At 39.4% G+C, this 13244-nt stretch overlaps 1 protein-coding gene across 1 annotated transcript in view; it reads left to right on the forward strand.

The window, feature by feature from the left end:
• Positions 1-360: 360 nt before the first annotated feature.
• The window catches only part of GPC3 (glypican 3), a gene marked incomplete at its 5' end in the record, with an annotated part of 220486 nt that continues 207602 nt past the window's right edge, over positions 361-13244 (forward strand). Inside the window, one exon of the mRNA XM_008058339.2 lies at positions 361-1129. Coding sequence (XP_008056530.2) covers positions 361-1129 — 769 coding nt within the window. The remainder of the gene's footprint in view (positions 1130-13244) is intronic.

Here is a 13244-nt window from a genome sequence, read left to right on the forward strand (position 1 = left end):
TACACAGTATATAGTTTGTTGTCAAATATTTATCTCTGTCTAAAAATAAAATGTTCTGAAATACAATTTCTTTTTTAACTGAATAAATCAATGAGAGAAAGAGAAATAACTTCTCATTCAGCCAATTTTTAATCAATATTTTCATGAAAGGCCGTAATGTTAACTGAATCCTGGCTTTTGTCATTTGAAATATAATTTGTGTGTTTAAGAATTTATGTGCACATCAGAGTTTGGACTTCGTGTTCAGAAAGGAAAATTGATTTATAGGAGCAAACAACTGCAAGAATAGAGGCAATGCCAGAAATGAATGAGAGTCAATTATTTAAGGCAAATGGGACTTTAATCAGCACAGCAATAAAGAAATCTCAAACTCAATTACACCCTGGATTTTCATGCTTTAATTTGTGCACATTTCTATATCTCTTATTTTACAGAGGCCTTTGAAATCGTTGTTCGCCATGCCAAGAACTACACCAATGCCATGTTCAAAAACAACTACCCAAGCCTGACTCCACAAGCTTTTGAGTTTGTGGGTGAATTTTTCACAGATGTGTCTCTCTACATTTTGGGTTCTGACATCAACGTGGATGACATGGTCAACGAATTGTTTGACAGCCTGTTTCCAGTCATCTACACCCAGTTAATGAACCCAGGCCTGCCTGAGTCAGCCTTGGACATCAATGAATGCCTCCGAGGAGCAAGACGTGACCTGAAAGTATTTGGGAATTTCCCCAAGCTTATTATGACCCAGGTTTCCAAGTCACTGCAAGTCACTAGGATCTTCCTTCAGGCTCTGAATCTTGGAATCGAAGTGATCAACACAACCGATCACCTGAAATTCAGTAAGGACTGTGGCCGAATGCTCACCAGAATGTGGTACTGCTCTTACTGCCAGGGACTGATGATGGTTAAGCCTTGTGGTGGCTATTGCAATGTGGTCATGCAAGGCTGTATGGCAGGTGTGGTGGAGATTGACAAGTACTGGAGAGAATACATTCTGTCTCTTGAAGAACTTGTGAATGGCATGTACAGAATCTATGACATGGAAAACGTACTGCTTGGTCTCTTTTCAACAATCCATGATTCCATCCAGTATGTCCAGAAGAATGGAGGAAAACTGACCACCACTGTGAGTACCAATGTATAGTTTTCAGAAGAATTGGGCCTTATTGGGATGGAGTAGCCTGGCTAACAGCATGTGCTGATGGAAAGAAGTGAGAATAAAATAAGAGAGTGGGCAGGGATGACTAATTGATTGAATGGCCTCACAGAACTTGGCAGTGCATTAAGCCCACAAGTTATGGAATAATGAAAAATAGCTTTGAATTTTAGCTCTTCCCAGTTTCTTGCTGTGGGATAATGGAGAGTCATTTTGTCCTTAAGAACCTCATTTTTCTGATTTGTGAAATAGAAATAAAAAGTATATCTTCTTCACAGGTAATGTTTGTTAAAGCACTTAGCGTGTGTCTGGTACATGGTGAGTTTTTAATAAATGTTGGCTATTGTTACCATTATTGTTGATTATTATAATCCTTGTGACATCTCTGTGAGGTGGGAGCTGTTTTCTTTATTTTGTAAGTGAGGAAACTGAAGCTTAGTGAAAATGCACCTTGCCCACCGGGCCCAGCTATAGTTAGTGAAAGAGCCATGCTTTAGAAATTGATCAGGTCTCCCTTTAATTTGATTATCACCAATTTTTCTGGTTCTAATTTCAGTCTTGTACTTTAAACCATATATATCACATTACCATTTTGAGTAGTGACTATAGACACAAGAGACATAGCTAGAGCCCACTAACTAAACCTCACACAACATAAGCAAGGCAAACACCCATGTTCTCCAATGGTTGTATCTTGTAGCCTTGATTATACCCATCTTGGCCTAATGGGATTTGTGATGATAGAAGGACAGTTCTGTAAGTGAAGTAGCAGTTTGCTTGGTTTTAGTCAGGCATTTTTAGTCAGAGGACCACAGAAGACACACACTTCAAATGTAGAATAGAACATACAGCCAAGAGCTATCAGTCAGATCTCCTCAAGATAGTATCTGATTCCTGAATGCTGCCAGCTTTGTAGGAGGAAATGGCATAATAGTATGATACACTATTATTGTTGCACTTCTACTAAATACCTAAGGTGCTGAGCTGGCCAGTTTACATAATATTACTTCACAGTAACTTATAAGATTGGTCCTAATATTGTCTCCATCCTACACAAGTGGAAATGAATCTTAGATTAAGTACCTTGCCCAAGATCTCAAAGCTAGTTTTTTGTTGTTTTAGAAATATTTTATTTCTGCTATTTTTCTTTTTCTATGGTCTATAATACATGTACATATTTTCAGGGCACATGATAATTTAATACATTTATACAAGTTGTAAAGATCAAATCAGTGTAATTAGGATATCCATCATCTTAAATATTTATCTTATCTTTATGTTAGAAACACTTGGATTCTTGTCTTCTAGCTATTTTGAAAAATACAGTAGATTATTGCAAACTATTGTCATTCTACTGATCTGTCAAACACTAGGTCTTATTTCTTCCTCAAGGCTAATTAAGTGAGAGGAGCTGGGATTCAAACTCAGGCTTGGTTAGCTTGGTTGGCTCGTGCCCTTAGATTCTATACGGTGCAACTGCTGTGTACTTTTGAGTCGTTGCTTATCCAGAATGTGGAGGGCAGATTAGTTCATTTAGCCTTGTCTTTAAACCCTGGAAGTACAAAATGATAGGAGTAGTTGGGATTTTTTTGGTGAATTAAACCAGGAAGGAAGACAGAAATGATGCAACCCTCAGCATGGCTACTTATGGAGCTGCTCTAATTGCTTCATTTACAATGTTCATCATTTAAAACACATTTTCTGAGAAAATATTTTATAGTAAAAGTAGCAGAAATGTCCTACCTAATGATGGTGTTCTTCAGTGGCTAATTATTCCCTTGACTGCTTTATAATTCGAGGTTAGATTCTGGGACCTTATGCAAAAGTAAATCTCACAGAACTAGAAAAATGGAAAGTAAGTGTGTTCGTATGTTCATTCACCTAATACTGATTGAGGGCCCACTATGTGTCAGTCACAAAGCAAGAGCACTAGGGGTGTGGAAATGCTCTCAGTAAGAGAAAAAATAAACACAGGGTGCAGGAGTGTTTAAAGGTCACCTCTGATATTGGTCATTTGACAGGAACATAATTAATCTTAAAAACAGATATCTTCCTCTAGTGTTTTTACACACATACACACACACACACACACACACACACACACACACAATAAAGTAGGAAGATTATAAAGAATTAAGTGTACTGTTTTGATCAGGTGCTGGACATGAAGATTTATTTAGTAAACATTTATTAAGCATCTGCATTGGGCATGGCACTTTGCTAGGTACTAGATATTCAACACTACCCAAGACATAGTTCTTAAGTCCTGCAAAGGTCCCAGTCTAGTTGGTAGATAGACAAGATGTGTAACTGAATAAACTTCACCATAGTGAACATATCACTATAATGTGAGTGTTGAGAGGGCTGTGAGAGATTAGCTGGTCCAATCCCATTGATTTACAAATGAAGAAATAAATTTGAGCGAGGCTTGTCTAAAGGTATATAATAAATGGAAAAGCCAGAAGTAGAATCCAAAGTCTTCTACTGCTATAATCTAATGCTTTTTCCAACATACCAGTCAGTCCCCCATTAGACCCTCCCAGACTTTCTCTAAAAACTCTGTTAGAATTTTGCAAACACTTAGTGAACCTAAATTGGATAGCTATTTCAGCTTAACAAACCTGCTACATTTTAGATGCATGCACGTGCCTGTGTGTCTGCATGTGCACATGCACGTGCATGCAGGGGAATACATTTCATGTCATTATCATTCAGGAAGAAAGGCCTTGGCTGTCAGGAGGTGCTCAGTGATGCAGTCCCTTTCTGTTTCGGTCATTAAAGGCCTGATTGCTCCCAGCTCCCAGCTGGTTATGAGAGCGTGAAGTCTGCCATTCCCAGGGAATGCCTGAACTAAACCAGAAAACATATGTAAACTCTGCCTCGTTCCTGTTTTATGATCACCAACTCTAAGTAATATGTACCAAATGGTAGGGGTGGGGAAATCACTGGCCAGTTGTGAACCAGCCCATACTCTTTATGGGCCAGAAAGGGGATGGGCATTTATGGGGGTGAGGGGAAGTGAGGACTGGGCAAACTGAAAAACTTTATTCATGTTAACAAACTCACAGAATACCCCAAAGCAAAATCTGGTTTAAAACTAAAACATTAATGAAATTCTGCTGTAGCACCCTCACTTTCCTGTTTGATAAAACATAAAACCCTACCAGTCAATCCTACTTAAGGTTCAGTTGTGGTGAGAGACCTCTTTAAAAATGTGTTCTTCCTGTGCACTAATGGGACAGCATTTTAGCTAGCTATAAGTTGTGCCATGAGATCTGCCACAGAGAGACTTTGCCCAGTTGTTTTGATGACTATATCCTCCCCGGATTATGAAGGTCATTTTCGTCTTCTAAATTAATGTGGCACTGTTTATTTTCTTTTTTCTTTTCTTTTCTTTCTTTCTTTTTTTTTTTTTTTTTTTGGGTTAGAGTCTCACTCTACAGCTCAGGCTGCCGGCCACCGCAGCCTCGACCTGCTGGGCTCCGGCGATCCTTCCGCCTCAGTCTTCCGAGTAGCTGGAACTACAGGCATGCGCCACCACGCCCAGCTAATTTTTTGGTTTATTGTAGAGATGAGGTCTTGCCAAGTTGCCCAGGCTGGTCTTGAACCCATGGGCTCAGACAATCCTCTCACCTCAGCCTCCCAAAGTGCTGGGATTACAGGCGTGAGCCACCGTGCCTGGCCTAAATTTTTAAGTGTGGCTTGTTAGTGCTTTAGTTTTTCCTAGGATAGTTCTCAATATTTCAGACTACCAAGTGAAGGCATGCAGGTGATGTTGGGTGTTGTTGCTTGCACCATCCCTAGAGGTAGTAAAGCATCCTGTTCCCAAGTTTACCTCATTATCACAATCACCAGAGGAACTTGTTAAACAGATTCCCAGAGACCACCCCGGAGATTCCAATACCAAAAGTCTATGTAGAAGTCAGAGAATCCGTCATTTAGGAAGTTGAACAGTTGATTTGGATGTTCTATTGGGAGCAAAATCCAGCCACTTGTTTGGAAAATGAAGAAAATAAAACCCAGAGGTTGGAAGTGAATGGCCTAAGTTCCACAGGCAGTTAGTGGCAAAGCTAGGGCCTTGAATTATTCATCTATAAAATGGGGTTGAAATATGAGGATTAAATGAAATGTTAGGTTCAGGAACATGACTGGCATTGTCTAAATCCCAGTCCAGTACTCTTTTTGACTACATTGTTCTAAGTAACAAATGAAAAATGGATTTTTCTTAAATGTATTTTTAGATGCCAAGATCTCTTACTGTTATTTTAGTCCAAAAGAAGTGAAAAGTGTGTGAAAATGTATGCGTGTGCATGCATATGTGTGAAGGAGGGGGGACAGGAAGAAAGATAAAATTTGTACTGAAAAGTCCAAGAAAGTATTAATAAGACTGTAAGCAGACCCATTTTGCAAACTGGGATAAATATCTATACAAACGAGGATAAATGTCTTGGCCCCAAGTGAGTATTGACTAGATCTTGAATAGTATTTGGGTGCAAGTATCACTATTAAATTTATCAGCACATTATTGAATGCACATCTTGTACCTCGAAGCAAACTTAAATATGTAGAGTTTGCAATACATATATTTTCAGCATTGATTTTACACCCAAATTGCTGAATGCCATACCTCCTTTTTCAAATGCAACTTTTTAGCCTGAAAACCATTTTGATTGTTGTTACCATATACCTACATATGGATTGTATGCATAGCCATTGTACACTTCATGTATAATTAATCCATTGATTAAGAGAGTAATGATTAACATGCTGAATATTTGTCCCTCTACCAAAATTCCCCAAAACTTTCTGTAATTTTGTTTACTTTTTTCCCCCCAAAGTAATTGCTCATGTATCTTTGCACAGCTGTTTACACTTTTATATTTTCACTTGTACTCACATATGTATATTCGTTATTGATTCATCTCAGCATTTCTCAGTATTAGAGCTTTCTCTCACACAATGTCATTACTTTGAGCTTGTTATATGCTTCACTGAATGTTGTGCAAAATTGCACCCTTTACTGCCACCATTTCTCTCTTTCTTTTCTCATTGTGATATTCATTTTAGCACTATCTGAAATAGGATTAATGGCAGGAAACATTTATTGAGCATCTAATTGTACAAGAACTATCAGAGCCACTGGGAATTATAGGCAGTAGTTGGAAGGATGAGCCTGACTCTGTTGCCACCCTCAGGGGTCACTTGGTTAGTACGTGACAGAACTAGGATTCAAGGGTGAATCTGACTCCAGAGCTCATGCTCTTAACCATTACTCTATATTGCTCTCTCAAATAGTTCCACTCTCCTCACCAGACTCTTCATTCCCCAAACACAAGCTAAGTAGGTTTTTATTATATTATTTAATATCCTGTATTACTCCCTACTGTTTTTCCAGCTGCACAATCAGTTTTTGAATTCATTCTTCCTCCTTGGAGACTTTTGCTCTAGTATTTCCCAATGAAGTACTAACAGGCATGAGATTTTTCATCTTCATAACACTTAAAGGCACAGAGTAGCTTCAAAGAGAAGGAATATTTGTGTAAGTGAAGGAAGATCCAGTCACACAGTCAGATGGCTTTGCCTAGAATTTATGTGAGCAGTGCCAGTGGTGGGGAATAGGTTATCTTCCAGTTGCAAAGTTGGAAATCTGCTTATTGGACCAACAGATCGTTTTTAATGCATCTGCTTTTGATTCTGCACATTAAAAGTACATCCAGATTTCCATTATGGAGGGTCCTTAGTAGTAACATTGCCTACCGAGAACCGAAGGTCCTCTAGTATCCAAGTACATTCATTTCCTTTGCTAAAATTTCTGAAGAAGTCAGCATTTATTTATGTGTGCTAGGAAGCTCTGGGGAAGATTCTCTGTTGATCCTCAATAATAATTCACTCTTATCAAACTCATATTTTGTTGTCTGTGTGAGTGACTGTAACTCATCAGAATTTTCAAGATTAGCCTTACCTTCCTCTCCGCTTTTGAAGGCTGAGGTTATTTTTCAGGTGTCAGAATGTCAGTGTTTTTCCCCTCGTGCTATCACTTTGGACTTTCATTTTTCAGTCTCAGATAGAGATACCTTGTCTGAATTCATACAAGCTGTTTTCAGTACCAAGTGATTTGAAAATGATAAAAACAAGTAAATGTCTCACTACCTAATTAGTGTCTGCGGGTCAGCATTAGAACTGTGGCAAGCAACTTTATTTGCATAAGGTCCATCCATATCTGAAAGAAAAAATGTTTACATACTGCTGTTCTTGTTTTCATTCACAGTCAAAATAACTTTGATGATTTCCATGGAGAAAAGGTATAGTTTTTGGAAAAGATTACTTATGGGAGGGACCCAGAAACAGTAGAATTATTTTTTGGAGGGCAGACCCCTTGTAGTATAGGCTTCCCTTGCTAGGTATGTGTTCTGGAACCCATTGGCATCAGTGTACCAGCTAGCGTTGTTGTGAGCGTCTGCGTTTGACTTCAGTGAATTTTTTTTTAGACTCTTTCACATGTTTGCCCATTTCATGATGTGTAATTTACAAGAGCACCTGCCCACACGGCACTGAGTGTTCAGCAGCTTGTGTTTGATTGTTTGTTTGTTTGTTTGTTTGTTTTTACCAAAAACCGGCATCACCGCCTTACCCCACCCTCCCTATCCACTCAATCTCACCCTGAGTGATTCTTTTGTTTCCCCAAATGAAAAAAAGCCTACAAAGGGAAATGTTTTGCCAATGTGGAAAAGGTGAAACAAAAATAGCAAAAGCACTAAAAAGTATCAAAATTGACAAGTTCAAAAACTGTTTTGAGCAGTGGAAAAAGCATCTCAACAGATGTATTGCATCAAACGAAGAGTACTTTGAAAGTGACTGAAGTTTAAACATGTAAGAATAAATACACAATTTTTATAATTTCGGTGTCCCCCTGGTATTTGTTGCAAGAATACAAATCAGAATAATTGGCATCACCTTTTAGGCACTAAATGTTAATTTCAGGGAAAGTTTCAAAAAGTGATCACACAAGGGAAGCATTTTAAAATGTTTTATCCTAAAATTATATATATATATTTAAAATGAATTATATTAAGAAATGTGATGGTCTTCTCATAAATTTAGAATTGCTTATCTTTACCTTGGGATTAACTGGCAGCACAATTACTAGTTGTTTATATGCTATGAATCTTTAGAAGGAAATGTTTTTTACTTCTTTTCTATGGTCAGTAAACCGATATGGCAGGAACACATCCTCAAGAACTGTGAAAAATCTGAGATTTTTACCCTGACTGCAAGCTAACAAGTTGGTCTGCTGCAGTTTGGTGAATGCTGGTTAAAGGCACAAAACTCCTAGGGTAGAAATGAAGGACAGTTTATTTCTCACAGCAATAGGCAGCAAACAGAGTATCAGCATTTATGCCAAGTCTCCTACTCTCAGTTCTCATAGGGTAAGGTAAAGAAGGCTGGGTGACTCCTGCACACACAGTGAGTTGCCTTATAGGGAGGAACTTTGAGCTTAGGTGTCTCACATCTTTTATAATAAGTGGGAAGGGCTCAAAGCTTTTATAATAAGTGGCAAGCTTGCCTGCCCTTTCCTCTGAAGGAAGACACTATCTCTATCTTACAAGGTTGTTCACCATACAAAAATACTTGAAAAAGATTATCTGGGACGAAGGGAAGTCAGTGCCTCTGTCTCTAAGACAGGTAGAAGCTCAAGAAATCCATAGAGAATTGTCTTTCAACACATACCCCCACCCTTGGATGGGCTGCAAGAACTTCTCAAGTTCTCAATGCTTTTGGAGGATCAGGCAAGTTAGTAGAAGACCAGCCTGGGCAACACAGTGAGACCCCATCTCTACAAAATTTAAAAAACATAACCAAGCGTGGTAGCATACACCCAGGAGATTGAGGCTGCAGTTGAGTTTGGTTTCACCACTGCACTCTAGGGCCTGGTTGACAGAGCAAGACTTTGTCTCACTATAAAAAAAAAAGAAAGAGAGAGAGAGAGAAAGAAAGGAAGAGAGAGAGAGAGAGAGAAAGAAAGAAAGGAAGAGAGAGAGAGAGAGAAAGAAAGAAAGGAAGAGAGAGAGAAAGAAAGGAAGAGAGAGAGAGAGAGAGAGAGAGAGAGAAAGAAAGCAAGAAAGCAAGAAAGGAGGCCAGGCTCGGTGGCTCAGCCTGTAATCCCAGCACTTTGGGAGACCGAGGCAAGTGGATTGCCTGAACCTGCGGGTTCAAGACCAGCCCGGGCAACTTGGTGAGATCTCGTCTCTACAATAAATCAAAAAATTAGCTGGGTGTGGTAGCGCATACTTGGAAGGCTGAGGTGAAAGGATTGCCACTGCACTCCAGTCTGGGCGACAGAGTGAGACTCCAACTCAAACCCCCCCACCAAAAAAAAGAGAGAAAGGAGAAGGAGAAGGGGGGAAGAGGAGGAGAGGAGGAGGGAGAGGAAGAAAGGAAGGAATGAAGGAAGGAAGGAAGGAAGGAAGGAAGGAAGGAAGGAAGGAAGGAAGGAAGGAAGGAAGGAAGGAAGGAAGGAAGGAAGAAGGGAGTTAGTAGAAGACAGTTTACTCAGCCCCCACTCGTTGGCCAAAAGGGCTATGTGCCACCTCTTGGAAGGTAGCAGAAGACACATCCAAAGACAGGACAGTGGCAGTTTTCTCCACTCTTCAGAAAATATTTTAGAAAGTATTAGAGGGGCGCCTGACTCACTAGCAGTAAACTCTGCTACTTTGGGCCTCCAGCTACATTGCTTTCTCTTTTAGTACTAAGCTGTAGTTTCTTTCTTGTTTGTTTAGGTTATGGAGTTGGGAGTTTTGTGTTACAAAGTGATTTGGCTGTAGAATGTTTTCTTTTTTACTGCACTGCCAAGGTGCAACATGTGATAACCATAGGGCAGTAAGCAGATGTTTATCCATGTCTGCTGGGAGTGACATGGAGGACTAATCTGCCCTTGGAGTAAGTCAGATAGGTTCAAAAGTCAAAGATAGTTGTTTGGGTTTTGTTTTTTTTTTAAGTCATGGGATACAATTCAGGGTTAGGTACACAAATGGTCATTATATAGGTAAAGTTTGGGCCTCACTTTGGTCCCCACTTCACCTGGTTCGAGATCAGATACCCTTATTGATGAGGTGTGCTCCCCTCCCTCCCTTGGCGGTTCCCCACTACTGCCAATCCCTTTCTTACAGTATTATGATAACTCTTCAGGGTCCGCTTATGAGTGAGAACATGTGGTACTCTGTTCTTTGTTTCTGTAATAGACTGCTCAGTATGATAGACTCTAAGTCCACCCAAGTTGCTGTGAAGTTCATAATTTTGTCCATCTTTATGGTTGTGTAGTATTCCATTGTGTTTATGTACCACTTTTTAAAAATCTGGTTCAGCACAGTTGGTTCCATGTTTTTGCTATTGTGAATAATGCTGCAATAAACATGCATGTACAGGTATTTTTTTCATAGAGTGATTTGAGTTCCTCTGGGTATATTCCCAGAAAAGGGATTGTAGGGTCATATGGAACGTCAATTTTTAGATCTTTTAGGAATCGCCAAACTGCTTTCCATAGAGACTGTACTAGCTTACACTCTCACCAACAGTGTAGAAATGTTCCCTTTTCCCCGCATTCTCTCCAGCATCTGTTGTTTTTTGAGTTATTGATGATGGTCATCCTGACTGGAGTTAGGTGGTATCTCAGTGTGGTTTTAATTTGCATTTCTTTAATGAGGCTGAGCATTTTTTCATGTATCTGGTGGCTGCTTGTATGTCTTCTTTTGAGAAGTGTCTATTCATATCTTTTGCCCACTTTGTAATAGGGCTGTTTGTTTTTTTCTTTTCAGCATGTTTGAGTTCCTTGTAGATGCTTGATGTTAGGCCTTTATCAGATATGAAGTTGGCAAATATTTTTTTTCCATTCTGTGAGCTGTCTGCCCACTCTCTTGATAGGTTCTTTGGCTTTGTAGAAGCTTGTCAGTTTGATGAGGTCCCACTTGTCTATCTTATCTTGCATGGTATGGGCATTTGGGATTATGATCAGGAATTGGTTACCAGTTCCAATTTCCATAAGGGGTGTCTCCTGCGTTTACTAAGGTTCTTATAGTTTGAGGTTTTACACTTAGCTCTTTGATTCATTTAGAGTTTGTTTTTGTGTATGGAGATAGGTAGGGTCTTGTTTTAATCTTCTGTATGTGGTTAGCCAATTTTCCCAGCACCATTTACGGAATGAGTTCGCCTCTCCCCAGTGGTTGTTAGTGGAGGCTTTGTCAAAGATGAGTTGATTGAGAAATTGAGGTTTTGCTTCCAGAATCTCTATCCTGTTCCATTAGTGTATATGCCAAAAATCGAAGATATTTGTTCAAGTGGGCAGAAGTCCAGGAAGGCTTCCTAATGACCTGATATTCTTAGAACCCCTGTGCTCCTGGGAACAGTGAGAGAGTCAAAAATAATTTTTTAAAATGTTGATCAGTCAGGGAATCAGAGTAGAGTGAAAGTAGCCCCCTACCTCATGAGGGCAGAAACGTCCCTGGATACTTGCTTTCTTTATTACAAAAGCTGAAATGCAGTAGAACACATAGAGCCATGTACACTGTGTGATTTCTCTGTAGTTCTCTTTTACCTACTTGGAATAAGGTTATTCTTGACAAATGTAATGTTACATCATTAAACAATAACACAACAAGTAACCTTGACTCATTTTGGTATCTCACTCAGGTCTCTGGCAGAAAATGCTTTCTAGCTTGGACTGTTTCTTAAAAGACCCATTCCACCCGTCCCCCTCTTAAAAATTGAAAACATATTTTGAATATCACAGAAACATTTTTTAAATGAAGCTGCACTGTGAAAGAGTCATTTCCTTAAGGGAGGGGGCAATTTAATATTTGTGTAATAAGGAATTTTACAAATGACCAAGATAAAGGGCTGGTGAACAAATGTCTTCTGGCATGCAGCAGTCTTTGTAAGATAAAATACAAACTTCATCATTACCAGCAGCCACGATCTTCTGAGTGCTGAGTGCTGGGTACTGAACTAGGTCTTATAGCTTACCATTCCTTTCCTTGTTGGGGGAACGTTAATGGGGTAAAACAAATAGCCTTTGTTTTGGTGATGGTACAGATTTCTTAATGTCCTTTTAAAATGTCCCTTTGGGAAATGCATAATCCAGCAAGTCTCCTTTCTTATTTCATACGAGGGGTAGGGGGAGGGTTGATGCAGCCTCCTTATTACCCAATTCAAATCTTTTCTGAAGAATATTCAGAAAATGAATTAATTTTTCCCTTTTTCATTCCACTCAGAATGCCTAAAACAGATAAAATAGAAAGCAGAGTCATTATTTTTGGGCGCTGTCTATTATCATTTACTGACTGAGAGTCTATCTAAGCCTTTCTGCTTTTTGCAGATAATTAATTTTGTTCCTAAATGTAGGAAAGAGTGATTGTAATCAGTATGTTTGTACTTTCAGCCACAAATAGAGCCCATCAAAGATATGCAGTACAAATAAACCTCATAAAATATGCAACCCAAGTACTGCTAGCAGTTAATGTCCTATCTTTTTTTTTCAAAGAAAGCATTTTATATACAGTATATGATTTTTAAAGTAATTTTTGGTATTTTTACATGTTAATAAAGGGACCCCTCTTTTATTTAACTCAAGCCTATGCTGTGAATTATTTTTATCATTAAATCTCATGTAAGCCGGGCTCGATGGCTCAGCCTGTAATCCCGTACTTTGGGAGGCTGAGGTGAGTGGATTGCCTGAGCCCACGGGTTCGAGACCCGCCTGAGCAACTTGGTGAGACCTCATCTCTACAATAAATCAAGAAAATCAGCCGGGCGTGGTAGCACATGCCTGTATTCTAGCTACTCAGAAGACTGAGGCAGAAGGATCGCCGGAGCCCAGCAGGTCGAGGCTGCGGTGACCGGGAGCAGCCACTGCACTCCAGTTTGGGCAACAGAGTGAGACTCCAACTCAAAAAAAAAAAAAACTCATGTAGTAGAGCTGAAGGAGACTTTGATTTGGCATATAAATCAACTCATCAGCATATACACATATCTGAGTTCTGGGTGTGGGTTTCTTTTATGCTTCCAGAACTTTAAGAATGATCAGATCTAAGTT

The sequence above is a fragment of the Carlito syrichta genome, unplaced genomic scaffold, assembly GCF_000164805.1.
Source record: "Carlito syrichta isolate Samal-C Ts95f unplaced genomic scaffold, Tarsius_syrichta-2.0.1 Scaffold303299, whole genome shotgun sequence".
Taxonomy (NCBI): Eukaryota; Metazoa; Chordata; class Mammalia; order Primates; family Tarsiidae; genus Carlito; species Carlito syrichta.